Consider the following 19,314-nt stretch of genomic DNA (forward strand, 5'->3'; position numbering starts at 1 on the left):
TATGCAACATATTGGCTTTTGAACATTTTTGCTTACATTTATGGGCATTTTCACATCATATGATACAAAATTCTTTCATATTTCTTGCAATAAATGAGTTCTGAAGATTTTACTTTTGCCAATTTATGATTGTTTTTTTTTAATATTACAGGTGAATGAAATGGCTTCAACTAGAAGATCTTGCAAAAATAAGCCTGATGTATTCTGCTACAGTTTGTAACACTTAATAAATACATCCTGTTAGAAAATGATTTTTTTTCTCTTAAAACCTATTTTGGGTGAGAACTATATAAAAAAAATCAACTGATAAAGTCACAAAAATGTAATCAATTTTGTGAGAAGATCAAATTTTTCTAAATCAAATTAGCAAAAAAAACTTGACCTGATTGAGAAAAACAGATGTCATTTTTGGATATAGCGGTGCAAAATGGTCCTAATTCAGTTGAAAAAACCTAGACAACTTGCAAAAAACATTTTTTTGTAACCCAGTGTAATGATAACTCAAATTTTTTCTCTTTGTAGGTAAATATTTTCATGTATTTACACTAAAACAAAGTTTAATTTCACAAAAAATGTGAATAACCTGAACAAATATGAGCAACCTGAAATGTCTTAAGAGAAGTAAGTATAATTTTAACAATATTCTGCCTGTTATTAAATGTTTTGTGTATTTGTAGATCCACTGTGATCTGCAAGTTATAATGTACATGTGGAAATGATAAACTGAGGCAGAATATTGTTAAAATTATACTTATTTTTTCACTTTGTTCATGCTATTCACATCTTTTGAAAGGATAGTTTTTAGATGTAAACCTTTCCATAATCTAATTTTACTTTTTTCACTCTAAAACATAGAGAAAAGTTGACATAATTTATATATATTATGTTATTATTTTACTGGTTCGTCCCACTTCAGGTCAAATTTAGCTGAATCTGGCCCCTGAACTAAAATGAGTTTCACACCCCTGATGTACTCCGTCCGCTGCTTAGTCATCATTTACCTGTAAACAGTAATCTTTGGCTATTGCCCCGCCCCCCAAAGGATATGCAAGGGGTATAGTTTTTGATTCAGTTTGTTTCTTTGTTTGTTAACACTCCAGCAGCAAAAATATTGGTTGAATTCATACCAGATTGGGTTTATAGATTACCAGTGACCCAGAATAGATGTCATTACATTTTAGGAAAGGTAGGTCAAAGTTCAAATTTTTTATGATTTTTTTTAAAGTCTTCCTAAAGAATTGGGAAATTTTTTATTTTTATTTTTTAAATTTATAATGGGACTCATTTCAAAGTGCTATAACTTGAAAGCAGTTGAAAATATCTATATAACTACTATTGGCAATAGATAGGAAGTCACATATGGGCTTTCATTTGGTGCCATGACCTTTGACCTTGAGTGACACTGAAGGGTCAAACTTGTATACCAATTAATGTCTTTAACCCTTTCATGCATGAATTATGAGAACCTTAATCAAGATTTTTTTTTTTTCCTGAGTGTTTTTATTCCTCTTTAGGCATGAAAAAAAAACAATGTCACTGAATTTTTTTTTTTTTTTAATCAACCTGTTTTTCATGGAGTTACAAAAATGTCCACTCAGCTACACCATGAATTTTATTCTTGAAGCAAGAAACATGTATTTAAAACCCAATATCATAAAGTGATGTGAAAACAGTGAAATGAAACCATGTTTAATGCTGCTAATCTGATGTTTTCTCACATTTTAACATATTCTAATACTAGTTATTACTCACTTCATGGAGATAATATGTGACAAATAAATATTAACAATTGATTTCCACTCAAGAACAGCAAAGTTACAATAATTGTATGAATTGGAGTTTATAAGATGATGCATAAGTGTCCACTGTGTTGGTTGATATGGAACTAAAACAACAAAACCCATGAATATACAAGATTAAAGATGAAGAGTAACTGTCCACTGTAGTGACCACTATGCATGAAAGGGTTAAATATGGACTACTATTTTTTGAATTTATTTTCATTTGTTCGTCTGTCAGTGGTATCATATCTCTGTTACTTGTACTTATTTTACTGGAATTAACTGAAATAATGTAAATATACTTTATAAGAGTCCAATGATTAAAAAAAAAAAAAAAAAAGACTACGTGGGTCATTTCTAATGTGGTTTTGTGACATTTACCAGCTCACTGCTTCTGTCCTGTTGTGAGTTGAACATACACAGTCAAGCAAACAAGTGGCAGGTACTTCATGGTGCATTCAGGCACACTACGTAAACTTTCTTATCTCTCTGACTGTCTTGTCCGTCTTTCTTATGTCTTTCCTATCTATCTATCTATCTATCTATCTATCTATCTATCTGAGTTAAAGTAGCATCTAAGATAAAATTTCACAAAAGCAAAACTTATGTCATTGCAATAAAAAAAATCCATCCATCCATCCATCCATCCATCCATCCATCCATCCATCCATCCATCCTCAGACAGCATTAGCACTTTGAGTTGAGTGTAAACACATCTGGCTCCATTGTTTGTTTTTAACATGTCATACGCTAATTTTAATGTTAAACACAGACATGCTGGAGAGCATCTTTAATCAACACACATTAGCATTAAATTCCAGTCATAACCGACTTATTATTTATTATTAATAAAAAAAAAAAAAAAGGTTGTTTTGTGCCATTTACCAGCTCACTGCTTCTGTCCTGTTGTTGTGAGTTGAACATGCAGTCAACCAAACAAGTGGCAGGAACTTCATGGTGAATTCAGGCACACTACGTAAACTTTCTAATCTGTCTGTCTGTCTAAATCACTTCATGTTACATTTCTCTATTTTCCTTTTCATCTGTTGCATCCATAATTTATTTATTTTTCTTTTAGCATTTTTAATAATTACAGCAAGAATTTATAACAATATTTCATTCTACATAGGTAGATTTTATTCAGTTTATTTTAAAAAATAAAGAAAATAAATAAAGAAAATGCAACTCTGCAACTCCCCAAGTGACCCTGTGATAATTTTCAATTTTCTCTTAACAAGAACACTGAATCAAACCAACTGTTCATACCCTTGGTGGGTAAAAATATGATTGTCAGATGTAATTTTCATCTATCAGTCCCCTCAGCCAGCAAGTCAAAAATAATTGGTTTGGGCATTTTTTAGCCAACAGTTCTTTTAGTAGCAGCATTGGAAGGAAGAAAAAAAAAACAACACTCAAATGGTGAAGCTGAGCTGCTTGTGTAAAAATGAACACATTAGTATAGTGTTGGTTAGAAATGAATACAAACTTATTTTCGTTTTTTCGTTATTGAAGATCTTAAAAGCATTTTTGTTATTTTGATCAAATCATTTTCTGCTGTAAACAATAATATTTGACTTTGGAATTTGGAAGAAATGCTGTAAATATGTAAAAATGTTCATTGGAAACAAAATAGTTTCAAAATCTTTCTCTTCATTTTTTCCCAGAGCTGTCTAGTTCACTGACCTACTAAGATGTTTAATTCTGTCATCTCTGAGTGCGAATTCAGTGATTCTCAACCACTTCCAGCAATTCAGATGCATCGTCACTGACCCGAGAGGTTTGATGACTGCTCAGTTAACATGTCACTGATTTCTGACCCTGTCTTCAAGGAAAACAAGTTACAAAAATAAGCATTACAGTTTCTCAGTATAAATAGATGCGGAAATGTCAAAATGTGACTGACAGCTCTGCAATATTTTAGTAGTAGTATTAATGAACAGAAATGTTGTGTCTCGATTTTAACCAAGTCTTTGTATCATACTTTTCATACATTTTTCCAGTAATAGCGGGTTTTATAGGATATTTTCAGGTCTATGTAGCACGATACAGTGCTATATAAAGACATAATGACGTATTTCAGTACATGATCCAGATTTAAACAGAAAAATACGATATGCCAGAATCGGGTGCGCCACAGAATATATAATAAAGGGAGTTGATATGTTGCTATTTTTAGTTGCACTCAGCAGGAACGAGAGCAGAGAGCTGTGACCTGTACTTAAAATGTTCTTCTTTTAGCTTGAGACACGACCTGAAGTACTTGGATTCTGTGTTAACCGTAACGTCAGCGATAACGTCACCGCAAACATACATATATGTCTGAATCCAAGCGTACACAATCAATCAATGAAGCGTTAGGTGTACGATAAAAATGTTAATTATTGTAGGTAACTCATTTTTCAGATGGGTAGTTTTTTGTTTACCTGCTTTTATATATATATATATATATATATATATATATATATATATACATATATATATATATATATACATACACATATATATATATATATACACACACACACAAGACAGTATGAATCTTTACCAGAGAAAACTGTTAATTTACACTGAGTAAAGTAGTGGAAAGGAACCAAAACATGTGGAAAAGGAAAGAAAATTATTACAATAAATGCTATTATTCCTTAAATTTGTAGCTAGTTTCAACAAAATAGTCATTTAATTTGTCATTTGTGCTTCATTTATTCATTTTCAAGCAAAATGTGTTTCATAATCACTTTGCAGTGTGTCAGTTAATACAACACGTTGCTATAGAACTGCAGGGTGTCTCTTGTCAGCATCCAGAAATGAGGACATGAGGGGGAAATCTGAAAACCTGCATTGCACCAAGTTAGGTAACCTTAAGATGCTCAAACACACACACACACACTCACACACACACACACACACATATACACGTAACTTCCATGATCTACATTTTAACTTGTTAATCCACCCAACCCAACAGGCATTGTAGATACAGGAGGTCCAGCGGATGTTGCTTGTACTTTGAGATTCATGAGGCGTACTTGTGAATATCTGAGACGTTAGAGTGCTGTTGCTGTTTTTAGCCTCCTTCCTCCAGGAGTTGGCCTTGCTGCATGGCTGAATAGAACATGCACCGCTTCCTCCTGACTACATGGATTTGTCAGGGATTTTTATAAATAGCTCAACAGCAGCACGTGTCTGCGCCATACTCCAGACGAAGAATGCAGCTCGCAACAGCCAGACAGATACAGATTTGTCACAACAGGACAGAGGATGTGTACAGAGACAGAGGGGGAATGGGTAACGGGAGGGAAAGACAGAAGTCACGGTTATTATATTGACAGCTTGGCACGTTGTGGATCTGTCAATACGTCCACGTCTTACCACATTAACTTCACACGATGACCTTTAGCTACAGAAAGAGGCACATGCTGACACACATAATAAGTCGGTTATGGCTGGATTTTAATCCTAATGTGTGGTGATTAAAGATGCTCTCCAGCATGTCTGTGTTTAACATTAAAATTAGCGTATTACATGTTAAAAACAAACAATGGAGCCAGATGTGTTTACGCTCAACTCAAAGTCCTAATGCTGTCAGATGGATGGATGGATTTTTTTATTGCAATGACTTGTAAGTTTTGCTTTTGTGAAATTTTATCTTAGATACTACTGGAACTCTAGATAGATAGATAGAGATAGATAGAGAGAGAGATAGATAGATACTTACTTCATTAATCCCAAGGGAAATTCAAGTATTCAGTAGCTTTGCGTGCAGCACAAGAGGACAAAAAACAGACAAAAACAGGTGGTTTAGTAACCAGGTTGACATTAAGGTTAGTATATATCAGTGGTTTTCAACCTTGGAGTCGGGACCCCATATGGGGTTGCCTGGAATTCAAATAGGGTAACCTAAAATTTCTAGTAAATGATTAAAAAAAAAAAAAATTACTAATAAACAATATATGGTGAGTTGACAGAGACAATCCCAATCCACAAAAGATATGACAAACTGTGAGTCTGAAACTGAAGCACTGTGGTTCTGTTTGTCTTTCAAATGTTCATTGTGGTCAGTTTCAGATGCTGCAGCTCTTTCATAATTCATAGTTTGAGTTCTTGTTTGTTCAGTATTAATTGTCAGCCTTGTAAATCCAAGCTGGACTGACTGTACATATCCTGACCAAGGAAAATCAAATTCTCACTTTGTGCAGTAATCTACACCTGGCTTTTCTTCCTCTGTCCATAATAATATACATTATATAGACTAAATGTCGTCTAAAATTAACATTTATTTGCAACATAGTATAGCAAACTATTACATGATCACAAACAAATTAATTTTAAAGTCTCCATTTTGAATGTCTGGGGTCGCCAGAAATTTGCCATGTTAAAATGGGGTCACGAGCCGAAAAACGGTGGGGAACCACTGGTATATATACTCTAAAAAAAAAAAAAAAACTTGCTAAAGAACCTCCTGTACAATACTGTGATGATGCATTTGCAATCAGTGTGAAATCAACCTGTTATCTATTTAAGGCATCTGTATTACTTATACAATGTATGAACGGGGCGACTTCCATAACTGCACTATTTAAAGGTTATATGTAAAGTACAGTGAGTTTCTTTACACAGTGCCCTCGTAACAGCAAATCATAGAAATCTGAAACAGAATCAGCTATATTGGTCAAGTTTGAACACAAAAACAAGGAAGGTGACTCCAGCTCTGGCTATTATATAGGACAATTCAATAAGATAACACTATTGTTCACACAGGCATTTTTAATCCAACTGATTTAGGGTTGCTACAAACTGACTGCACTTCATGTATTTAATTGCATTTTAATTGTATTTTAATTGCATTTTAATACTGTATTTCATTCTGTATTTTTAATTGCTTTTAACTGTATCTTGCACTGTAAAACACTTTGTGACCTCCTGTCTGTGAAAAGTGCTCTATGAATAAAACTTACTTGCAATAGCGCAGTCCAGTGTAGGTGTAAGTGTACATGAGGTGTATTCTGTCGCACATCATTAACCTATAAACACCTAAACAGCCACCATCGACCAAAACCATCTACAGATATAAACTGTTTAATCCCTGTTGATCCACTAAACCTATAAATACATGTAACTAATTGGTGTAAAATGCAGTTTGTCATCTTTTCATGGTCATCAGATATGACCCATTTGGACGTTCAGAGGCTCCGCAGTTACCATGGAAACGCTGTCATCTTCTACAACATTGGTTCACCAGTAAAACCCATGGAGTTGGATCAATGACAGTGGATGGACACACTGGGTTTATGTTTAGTTAATGATATCTTTGCTGAAAAAAAAAAATCACATTCTCTTCAAATACCTGATTTTCACTAAGAAATGGAAAATACAGAGGATAATATTATAATAAATGGTAATAAATCCCTTAAAAAAGGTTAAATAAAGAGAAAAATTAAGTTGGGAACTGCCATAAAAGTAACACTGGGTCTTTAAGGGTTAAACTATATGAAGAAAAAGTTCATAAAACTTCATCTGATGTTTTCTGTTTCCCTAAAAGGGTTGCCTCAACTTTCTACATGAAACTTTTAAAGCTGCATCCTGGATTTTTATTTCTTTTTTTGCCTCAAATCCGGCTGATACGGTTATGATAAGCGGTGTCTCTTCAGTGGATGAACATGAGAAAACCCTTAAAATGTCAAATTCTGCCAGGTAAAAGTCATTAGGGTGAACAAATACTGAATAATATGTCTCTTTTAGTGGAAGACAACACTGGAAATAATTGAAAGACTGGGTGATTCTGAATTCGGTGCCATTTGGGGTCTATGGTTGCTGGGAAAAAAAAACATAAATGACTGTTTTTGAACACTGCATTTGGTGAAGGACTATTTAAACGTCTGTGAAAACATGTTTTCCCACCTTAGGCATTAAATGTCATTCAGTATTATGATTGTGTTTGTCATATATGGTGTATTAACCCTTTCATGCACGAATTATGAGAACCTTAATCAAAATTTTTTCCTGAGTGTTTTTATTCCTCTTTAGGCATGAAAAAAAAACAATGCGATTGAAAATTTTCTTCTGAAAAATAAATTTAAAAATAAATAAAATAAAAATAATTTAAAAAATTTAAAAAATACATAAAAAAAAATCTTATGAACCTATTTTTCATGAAGTTGCAAAAATGTCCACTCAGCTGGACACCACATGTTTAATTTTTGACGCACAGAAACATGTATTTACTGATAAATTGTGTGAAAACTATGGGAAGGGCTTGTGATTCTGGTGGTTTATGCTCAGGAGAGATCTACATAATGTTACCAATTCATGTCAAAAAAGATATGTAGTGTCTTAAAACTTTAATAAAGATATGTGCAAAAAAAAAAAAAAAAAAAAAAAAAAAAAAAAAAAAAAAGAACAACAAAATCCATGAATATACAAGGGAACAGCTGTAGAATAGCTGTCCACTGTAGTGACCAGTGTGCATGAAAGGGTTAAAATCAACCCCATAACAGGACATTTTGACTTCAGTGTGAATATTATCCTAAAACATATTCAAACTAATTCTCTCTTTGTCTTGGTGAACACCTGTCCCTTGTGTAAAATAACTCATCGTAAGTGTATTTTATTTCATTCTAACTAATTTTTATTTGAGTGAATATTACGATATGGTATTTGATGTACAATTAGTCTTCATAAATCATGAAAAAAGACTTTTACCTTCAAATTAGATAAGGCTCCCATATATATTCTACTTGTCCCCAAAGTGCTGTTTACATTTTAACAAACATTTATCTTCTATTAGTTGTTATTATCGATAAAAATATAAAAATGTATCAAGTAACAGGGTTGAGCACAATGTAACGGGGTTGAATGAAATCCAACATTTAAGCAAATTAAAATGAACTTTATTGAATTATGAATTAATGAATGAATAAAAAAACGTACATTGCTGTATTCTCTAAACAAAAACTTCAGTAAACTCCTCTAAAATCTTGAACTAATAAAACTTTTCCAGCGTGCACGCTACCTCCTGAGATATTCTTCCATTTTCTCAGGATCTGAATTATTCTCGCCCTGTACTCCCTTTGCCTTTCTGCATTGGACTTTCCCATATCTGAAAATAATGAACATGAACTAACATAACAGAGTAAGAACAGTCCAACCTTCAACTCCGTAATAAAGATTCAAACCCGTAACAGCATTTTTTGTTACGGGGTTGAATGTTACGGGGTTGAAGATTTTAGCTGAAAGTAGCCACAAATCTCCATTAGCTGGGATATGGGACACCACATGGCATGAGGAAAACAAGAATGTAATATACAAAAGGTACTGAATTCAGAGAATCACCTGACTGTTGTATTTGCTGTGCATATTTGTGCCCAACTATTAGTTTAACCTGTTTAACCCTGACCATATTTTCAGGGGAAAAATGCCTAAAAAGACATACCCAAAGTAAATGAAGAATTACTTATAATACTTATAATAATAAGGTTCATATGGATGTTCTTGGTGTCTATGGACATTTAGAGACCTCACAGAATCTATTCCCATTGTCTAAAATATTGTATCTATTACTATGACTGAGTAAATTGCAACAAACTAAAAGAGAAATTAGAATTTTTTATCCTCGCCTGTTTTTTTTCGGCTGGATTGATGATGATACGCATAAATTAATTGTTTGTGTCGGAAATTTTTAATAGCGTATACTTCACCCCACAAAGATTAAAAATCATGTTTGAACATTAACATTTGCACTAAAATACACTTTTGACGTACTTTTATTAACATTAGGGTCTAAACTTAGAGCAAAAGTTGAAAAAAACATCCATTGTCCTGATTTATTATATTTTTATAGTAGATGAATATTAATATAATTTTTCGGCCCGCGGGCAGCTGATAGGGCTAAAGGGGTTATTAATCACCACTCTGTCAGTTGCTGAACATATTCATTCTACAAGGACAAGAAAGTCCACAAATTGATATTCTTTGCCATGTTTTGATAGTCTTATGCAGAAATCTGGTGTTAAAAGTGACTCCAACTAGTGATCTTCAGTTACTTCAGTATAAGGTCAAGGTCAAGTTTATTTATATCGCACATTTACAACATTGTAAAGTGCCCAAAGTGCTGTATAAAGATATAGGTAAAAAATACAAGACATGATAAAAGTGATAAAAATGTATAGAGATATAAAACTGATGAAAGCAAAAACAAAGCAATAGGATAAATAGCATTTAAAACATAATCAGAAGATAAAACAAATAAAAGTCACACACTTGTATTAAAAGCCAATGCAAATAGGTGCATTTTTAAAAACAGATATAGAGTATAAACATAGTCTGCTGCTGATAAAATGTCCCTTCACATTATTGTTCATTTGTTCCTGAAGTTAAGTATTCATTTACAAATGAAGTGTATGTTGAGTCAAACAGATGACACACAAACTGCCCTTCCAGCTCAGTGCCTCCGATTTAAACCTAATATTTAATGGGTAGCATGAGTATTTCTGGAGCAGACTACGTCACATCTACCACTCTGACGAGTTATAAACCTCTCTGTTCAGGGGAATTTATAGAAATGTATTAATCCATGACGACCCAGTGCTACTTTTGTGTCAGTTCCCAAATGAATTTTTCCTGTATTTCTACCTTCCTTAACTGATTTATCACCATTCTTTTTTTATAATATAATCCTCTGTCATTTTCATTTTTTGGTATAAATCATGTATTTTCCTATATTTAATTCACAGATCATGTAGATGTTCATGAAAACTCTGAGTAAATTCACAGTTAATTATATCAAAACAGAGAAAAATGAAGAAAAAGTTACTTTTTCAGTAAAGCTATTGCTAGCTGAATGTAAAAACAGGGGTGTCCATCCGCTGTCATTGATCCAACTCCATGGGTTTTACTGGTGAATCAATGTTGTAGAAGATGACGGTGTTTCCACACTCATTATGGCATTTCTGAACATCCAAATGGGTCATATCTGACGACCATGAAAAGATGACAAACTGCATTTTACACCAATTATTTACATGTATTGATAGGATCAGTGGATCAATAGGTATTAAACGGTTTATATTTGGGTGCTTCTAAAAACATGATATAGGGGCTGAAAATTCAAACCAGATGTAGACTAATGTTATAAAGCAAGTTTGGAAGCACTTTGGGTCTATTTTAAAAATAAATATTTACTGAGAAAAAAGAGAAACTATTTTTCAGATAAAACACATTTTTCTATTCTTTTTCTATTATTTTTATACAAAAATCGGCATGTAACACTAAAAAGGACACGAAAATTACACGCTACTATCTTTTTATTCTCTCACAGGTACATTTTGGGAATGGAATTAAATATGTAAGGCAGAGTGTTTCACAAAAAATGACCACTGTTGCAAAATCACTTGTGAGTTATGTGTTTAAATGGGCAGGTTCTGCATGTAACATGAGTGGACACAATGGGTTACACACGAAACCTGGAATGAGACTGAGATTTATGAAAAACCCACAGTCTGGATAAGAAAAACCTCTACTATCATCAAATTTAACACAGCGTCTTTATTTATAGCGGTATATACAGTAAGACCATTTCAAGCCATGTTTTCCATATCAAATGCACTGACACCTAGGTAGCTTTTCATGCACCAATTTTGGTCCCAATATTTCAGTAAAAATTCATGAATTCTGGGATGGCTCAGAGCAAGAGTAATTTTTTTTTTTTTGCATTTATCTGAGGTCATCATTAGGTACATCCTGGGGGGAAATATGTCTAAATTTCTCTTTTATTATTGGGTCTAAAAAGCTGGAAAAGTGCCAGATACCAAAATAAACCCAGTTTCATAGAAGCACCCGATTAGATTATTTATTTATTTATTTATTTATTTATTTATTAAGGCTTTGGCTCTACAGTGGCCTTGAAGGTCAAAACACAACATTTCACGAAACATCATTCCATTAAACAATACATTTATTGTATTGTGACGCTCAAGGCTACCGCAAACTCCTTTTAATCACAAAAAATGCTAGAATGCACGTATTTTTCAGTTCAGACTTTAGTGCTGTATCAGACCATTTACAGCCATGTTTTCCTGTTGAAATGCACTGACACCTAGGTGCTTTTCATGTTCCAATTTTGGTCCAAATATTTTATTAAAAATTCATGAATTTTGGGATGGCTCAGAGCAAGAGTATATTTTTTTTTTGCTTTTATCTGAGGTTCAACATTAGGTACATCCTGGGGGGAAATATGTCTAAATTTCTCTTTTATTATTGGGTCTAAAAAGCTGGTAAAGTGCCAGATACCGAAATTAACCCAGTTCCATAGAAGCACCCATCTGTAGATGTTTTGTCACCGGTGGCTGTTTGGGTCTCTATAGGTTAACAGGGGAGCAAAGTTTCTGAAAGAACATTGAGGTGATTGTGTGTGGTAGATTATATCAACATTTTTGTAAACACAAGTGGTCCTCTATTAAAGAAAAACTGATACTGACGTGTGTGAAACTGTCAGACATTCTCATTTCAAGCGGCATATATTAGTCAAAACCAGACCGAAATGAAAATGCTCTCTCTTTATTTCACGTACATACTCACAAATATTACCTTAAAACATCTCTCAGCAGGTAGTGGAAGGACACAGTGTGATATTTCAAAGAGCCGTGGCAGTCATGTGGTGGATGAAGCCCATTAATTTCAACAAATGGCTTTCAGTTGGATAATGAATAGTACATTTTCTACAATGTTCCCAATTCAAGGTCCAAAGATCAAAACAATCCACCACACCATCTCACACACCAAAAGAAATTTCCCATTTCTTTTTATGGAGAACAAAAAGGCACTATATGGGGAAACATTTAAAAAAAAAAAAAAAGACAATTATTTCAGTTATTCTACAGCTTCATATCTGTTTTTATATACAAGATTCATATCATGCATGTCTATCCAGGTAGCTTCTGTATTTTTCTGTCATGAGGCTTACGTTTATGGAAGCTTTTTTTTAAATGTAGAAAGTGCAATATATATATATATATATATATATATATATATATATATATGTTAAAAAAAAAAAAAAGCATTAATACCAATGCTTTTTCATTATCTCATCCTGAATTAGCCATACTTTTACAGAAATGGTTTCGCCTTTGATGGAGCATCTTTACTGCCATGTCCCATCTGGAGAGACCCATGTGTCCCAGAGGCAAAACACTGACAAATAGTACATGACAGCAGCAATGTACAAATGAAAAGGGACAGACTGTGCTGAAAGATATGTTGTTTTTTCCTTTTTTTTTTTTTTTTTTTCCAAGGGAGATGAACTCATAGTATAAAACTATAGTTTTATGTGATCTTCTTAAATGAATAATTGTTTGTTTTTCAAGACTCTAACCTTGTAATGTATATATTGTGTTTGCATTTGACAGTTTCTGAGCATTATAATCACATACAGTTGCATGCAAAAATTGGGATACCTCTTGAAAAATAGCAGAATATGGCGATTTTTTCTTTTCTTTTTTTTTTTTTTTTTTTTTTCATAAGCTGAAGGACTCCCAGGCTTAACCCTCAAAAAACTCAACAGCTGCTGGTGACCAAACGCATCTTCTGATCTAAAACATTAAATAACTTTTGAACCACTGACCAAATCAATAGGATTGCTGAATGTAATAAATGTTGATAATTCAAAGGGTAGGCCAAATAAGATTTTAGCTTCAGCTAATTCCCTTTTTGGTAGCAACACCAAGATAGATGTTTTAGTTTTTTGTTTCTTTTCGGGGGGGTTTTATAGTATTTTTTCTCCTGTTTTGCTATCGCATTGGTGCTACATCGATGAACCCTGTACTGTACTGACTGTTGTTTCATGACCAAAATAAACAAACTAACTAATACATGTAAAATAATTCCAGTAAAATGCAGTTTCTGAGCTTTTCATCAATGTCCAGACGATGTTCAGAAGCTCCATACTGAATGTGGAAACACCATCAACTTCTGAGACATCAATTCACCAGTAAAACCATGTAGTTTGACAAACGATAGTGGATATAGATGCTTGTTTTTATGTATTTTGCTGAAAATGTCACTTTATCTTTAGTTTTCACTGTTGTGATATAATAGCTTTTAATTCACTGAGCTTTTATGAACATCTACATGGTAAATTAGTTAAATATAGACAAATACCTGACTTCTGCTAACAAATGTACAGGATAAAATTGTAAATAGTGATGAATCACTTAGGAAAGATTAGAATTACAGAAGAAATCATTTGGACATTTCCACAAGAGTAGTTCTGGGTCTTTAAGAGTTAAACTTCACTGAATATTTGTGGGTAGATCTTAAAAGAGTTGTACATGCAAGGTAGCCCGAGAATATAGTAGAACTAAATGTATTCTGGTGGATGCACTGGGAAAAAAAATCTAAATCAAGTGTATTTTTCTCCTTTCTAGTCAAAATATTTCATCACACTTAAAATATGACAGAATCACCTAAAGAGTAACTTTTGAGTTGAAAATCTTGTTTCAAATAATCTTACTGAGAATTTTCACTTGTTCCTTTGGCAGATTTTTTTTTCCTTGAATTAAGCAAAAATAATCTTGAATTAAGCAAAAAAAAAATCTGTCAGTGAGAACAAGTCAAAATTACCTTGGTAAGATTACTTGAAATAAGATTTTCAAGATCTATTGTCTCAAAATAAGTTCTTATATCTCACTGATATATCACTCTTTAGGTGATTATGTCTTATTTTAAGTGTGATGAGATATTTTGACTAGAAATGAGAAAAATACACTTGGTAAGATTTTGATTTTTTCCAGTGTGAATGGGGTAAATTGTCAAAAACAAGATTTAAAAGACTTTTACAAAATGTGCTTACATGCAAGTATTGACAGTGTTGGATTCCCAAACTTTTGCACATGCTAGTTTTTGTTAAGTATATGAAATAAAAAGTAACTATACATTAATGCTGCCGTCATATTGTGATTTTACAGGGTGGGGAAGCAAAATTTACAATATTTTGAGGCAGGGATTGAAAGACAGTGTATGACCAATTAGTTTATTGAAAGTCATGAGAATTTATTTGCCACAAGAAAATTGACATAATAGAAAATGTTTTTATTCTATGTGTCCTCCTTCTTTCTCAATAACTGCCTTCACACGCTTCCTGAAACTTGCGCAAGTGTACCTCAAATATTCAGGTGACAGCTTCTCCCATTCTTCTTTAATAGTATCTTCCAGACTTTCTGGTAATAGTTTTGCTCATAGTCATTCTCTTCTTTCCATTATAAACAGTCTTTATGGACACTCCAACTATTTTTGAAATCTCCTTTGGTGTGACGAGTGCATTCAGCAAATCACACACTCTTTGACGTTTGCTTTCCTGATTACTCATATGGGCAAAAGTTTCTGAAAAGGTATGGATAATAGTGTTAGGTATGATTATGACATCAATATATGTTTGGTTTCAAAACAATTGACGTAGTGTCTGCTGAGAAAAAACAACTCAATGTTCATTGTAAATTTTGCTGCCCCACCCTGTATTAGCTCTTTTCAATTAAAAAAAAAATCACCAAATTGTGCTGTTTTTCAAGAACTGCCCATCATTTTGAATGCAATTGTACATTATGCTTGATTATCTGTTGTCAGTAAGAATAAACATAACACTGGCAGGTTACAATACATTAGATAATAAGATAATGTCATTAAAACAGCCTTAGTAACTCAGTCCAAGTCATGTGACATAATGTACATTTCCATAAAGATCAGCATTGATTAAAGCTCCCTATTGAATGAGGCAGAGTCGTACTGAAGCAGCCTTTTACATATGGAGTTACACCTGTTGTCTACATCCAGTCTAGTCCAGTCCAGTCAGTTGATCTGACCTATATGCATCTCGTGTCTTATCGGCAGTTTATTCAAAAGGTGATCCTCCCAACAACATTTAGCAACGTACAGAGAGGAGATCCAAAGTTGAAGGCTTAATTCTTTAACCCCTAAGACATTATTTCAATGAAAAAAACACAAGGAAAACTATAAAAAATAAAAAAATAAAAAACAGCCCAAACCCTCTATTTTTATACTGGGTTGGTCTAACTCACTGCTCTGTGTTTTGCCCCCTATTCCACAGGTGGCAGGGGCTGTACTGAGCATGCTCAGATGCGTATGGAAGGAACAAGGTCTATTCTATCAGCGTGTCATGAAATGCTTCCTATTGAGGAAACGGTTGAATTTTTATGAATATTTAAAATAAATCACACATTCACAACGATCACCACAGACACATCAGGGGTTAAAGGGTTAATGCAAAATATAACCTCAGATAAGTATTGTTGGCAGAGTATGGAGAAGCAGTGATGTTACTTTGGGTTTTGTCTGTTCAACTTCATTTGATTAGTAAATACAGTTGCGGAAAAAATTATCAGACCGCCCCTTGTTTTCTTCAATTTCTTGTTCATTTTAATGCCTGGTTACAGCTAAACCTACATGTGTTTGGACAAATATAATGATAACAACAAAAATAGCTCATAAGAGTTTAATTTCAGAGCTGATATCTAGCCATTTTCCATGTTTTCTTGATAATAACCAAAATCACTTCAGTTCTTACATTAATACCTATGGCACTGTACTGACAAAAACAGTGCTTTTAGGCATTCCATGTTTTCTTTTCTGTCAGTTTTAGTCACATGATACACACAGGAGTTAATACTTGATTGCATAACCATTGTTTCAGATGACTTTTGATGGTCTAATAATTTTTTTCCCGTGGCTGTATACATCCATTCCTGTGTCACTGCCATAACTATAGTCCTTTAAGAGCATATAGATGAACATCTGTGTAGGTTCTCATTTGCCCAGACAAATAGATGAACACTAGTTTGTCAACCAATGTGAGAAAAAATTCTAAAATGTTTAACCCTTTCATGCACACTGGTCACTACAGTGTACAGCTATTCTTCAGCTGTTCTCTTGTATATTCATGAATTTTGTTGTTCTTTTCGTTGTTTTTGTTTTGGTTTTTTTTACACATATCTTTATTAAAGTTTTAAGACACTACATATCTTTTCTGACATGAATTGGTAACATTATGTAGATCTCTCCTGAACATAAATCCCCAGAATCACAAACCCTCCCCATAGTTTTCACACAGTTCATCAGTAAAAACATGTTTCTGTGTGTCAAAAATTAAATGTGTGGTGTCCAGCTGAGTGGACATTTTTTCAACTTCATGAAAAATAGGTTCATAAGAATTTTTTTTTTTTTTTTTTTTTTTTTAATTTTTCAGAAGAAAATTTTAAATCACATTGTTTTTTTCATGCCTAAAGAGGACTAAAAACACTCAGGAAAAAATTTTGATTAAGGTTCTCATAATTCGTGCATGAAAGGGTTAATATTTGGATCAGCATTATAATTATTTCTAGAAGCCAAATAAGCCAAACCAATTTAAATCATGGATCAGTTATTAATGACTTCATCATTAACATGTTCCCTCCAGCGAAAAAAAATAAAATAAATAAAAATAATAATAATAATAATAATAATAATAATAACAGTAGGCCATTCTATATGCAAACACTTAACCCACTTTTCCACTGAGCAGAAACCATGCTGTAAACATTATTTCCACATGCCGGTGAAGTGAAACATAAATGTCCTTCCACCAAAAATAAAAATGCTTAACTCATAAAAACAGAAGTCAGCGAATATATATATATCAACAAATCAGTTACTGATGCACAATCCTAGTGTAATGACAGTGTTCCACAAAGAAAACCAGGAAAAGATTTCACCATAAGTCACAGAACAAAAGTAAATAATTAAATGAATCTAGATATATTTCAGTTTATAAGGACCCATGATCCCCTAACCCCCAGACCAGTGTTTTTCAACCTTGGAGTCGGGACCCAACGTGGGGTCACCTGGAATTCAAATGGGGTCGCCTGAAATTTCTAGTAATTGATAAAAATAATAATTTAAAAAAATAGTAATAAAAAATATATGGTGAGTTGACACAGACAAACACAATCCATAAAAGACATGACAAACTCTGAAGCTGAAACTGAAGCACTGTGGTACTGTTTATCTGTCAAATGTTCATTGTGGTCAGTTTCAGATGCTGCAGCTCTTTCATAATTCATAGTTTGAGTTCTTGTTTGTTCAGTATTAATTGTCAGCCTTGTAAATCCAAGATGGACTGACTGTACGTATACTGACCAAGGAAAATAAAATTCTCACTTTGTGCAGTAATCTACACCTGGATTTACTGCCTCCATCTGTAATAATATACATTATATAGCCTAAATGTCATCTAAAATTAATGTTTATTTACAACATAGTAGAGCAAACTATTCCATGATCAAAAACAAATTAATTTTAGCAAAAAAAAAAAAAAAGTCTCAGTTTTGAATGTCTGGGGTCACCAGAAATTTGTGATGTTAAAATGGGGTCACAAGCCAAAAAAGGTTGGGAACCACCGCCTTAGATCTAAACTTTGTGGTAAATCTTGATCCAATACAATAATACATAGTTGGCTAATTTCAATACCTATGAGGAAAAACAAAATATAGTACTAAATTGAATAAATCACACAAAACTTGTCAATTTCAGCATGTAGTTGCAGCTCAGAGATTGTTTTTTCCACTGCGAAAATTGTAAAATGAAGGCAGAAGAAGGGAGGGAAATGTGGACTGAAATAGTCACAAAATGGTGTGATTGTTCCATATCCTGTGAGCCAGACCAGCATGCAAATGAAGCTGCTGGTGACAGTTTTTACAGTTTCAATCTGCTTTAATTACAGTTTTTCCTTTTCCCCCCATCATTCAGTGCATATTTTCTCTTGATGGCTCCCGCTCTGTCCTAACAACTCACTGTTCAAATACGTACTGTCCTGAAACTGAACTGAAAAAGGACATGCACCCTATGTCATCTACTGTAATTGAAATACACAATAGAAAGAAGAGAACATTAAGACTGATGTGTTTTTCTGCAGGATCTGCACCATGAAGACCAGACTAGGCTGCCTGTCCAACAAATCTGACTCCTACAGCGACTTCTCAGAGTTCCTGCCTCCAGCCCATGAAACCACTGCCAGGTGTCTGAAGTAAGTCTGGCAAAAAATAAATAAATTAAAGAAAAATATCCAATATTTAAACATGTAAAAATGTAAAAGTGTTGAATTTTCTTCTTGAGGTCACACCATCCAGGGAGAAAGGGAGAATTTTATTTTCCTTGGTCAAAATATGTACAGTCAGTCCAGCTTGGATTTACAAGGCGGACAATTAAAACGGAACAAACAATAACTCAAACTATGAATTACACTGGTCAACAACTAATTCATTAAGTTTTTTGAGCTGATTTAGGATCATTTTGGTGTGCTGAATCCAAAAATCACATTAATTTTGCTCAATCAGGTCAACTTTCTGAACTATGCTGCATATTGGCTTTTTAACATTTTTGCTTACATTTATGGGCATTTTCACATCATATGATACAAAATTCTTTCATATTTCTTGCAATAAACGAGTTCTGAAGATTTTACTTTTGCCAATTTATGATTGTTTTTTTTTAATAT

At 33.3% G+C, this 19,314-nt stretch overlaps 1 protein-coding gene across 3 annotated transcripts in view; it reads left to right on the plus strand.

The window, feature by feature from the left end:
• Positions 1-19,314, plus strand: part of LOC115417438 (regulator of G-protein signaling 8-like) — a 59,259-nt gene that overhangs the window by 26,754 nt on the left and 13,191 nt on the right. The window contains exons 2-3 of one of the 3 annotated variants that reach the window (XM_030131360.1): positions 9,832-9,837; positions 18,733-18,843. In XM_030131360.1, the coding sequence (XP_029987220.1) occupies positions 18,743-18,843 (101 nt within the window). In that variant the 5' untranslated portion in view covers positions 9,832-9,837; positions 18,733-18,742. Of the gene's footprint in view, positions 1-9,831; positions 9,838-18,729; positions 18,844-19,314 lie in introns of all 3 variants that reach the window. The other 2 variants (XM_030131361.1, XM_030131359.1) reach the window with 2 other exon arrangements.

Source organism: Sphaeramia orbicularis, chromosome 4 (assembly GCF_902148855.1).
Source record: "Sphaeramia orbicularis chromosome 4, fSphaOr1.1, whole genome shotgun sequence".
NCBI classification, from domain to species: domain Eukaryota; kingdom Metazoa; phylum Chordata; class Actinopteri; order Kurtiformes; family Apogonidae; genus Sphaeramia; species Sphaeramia orbicularis.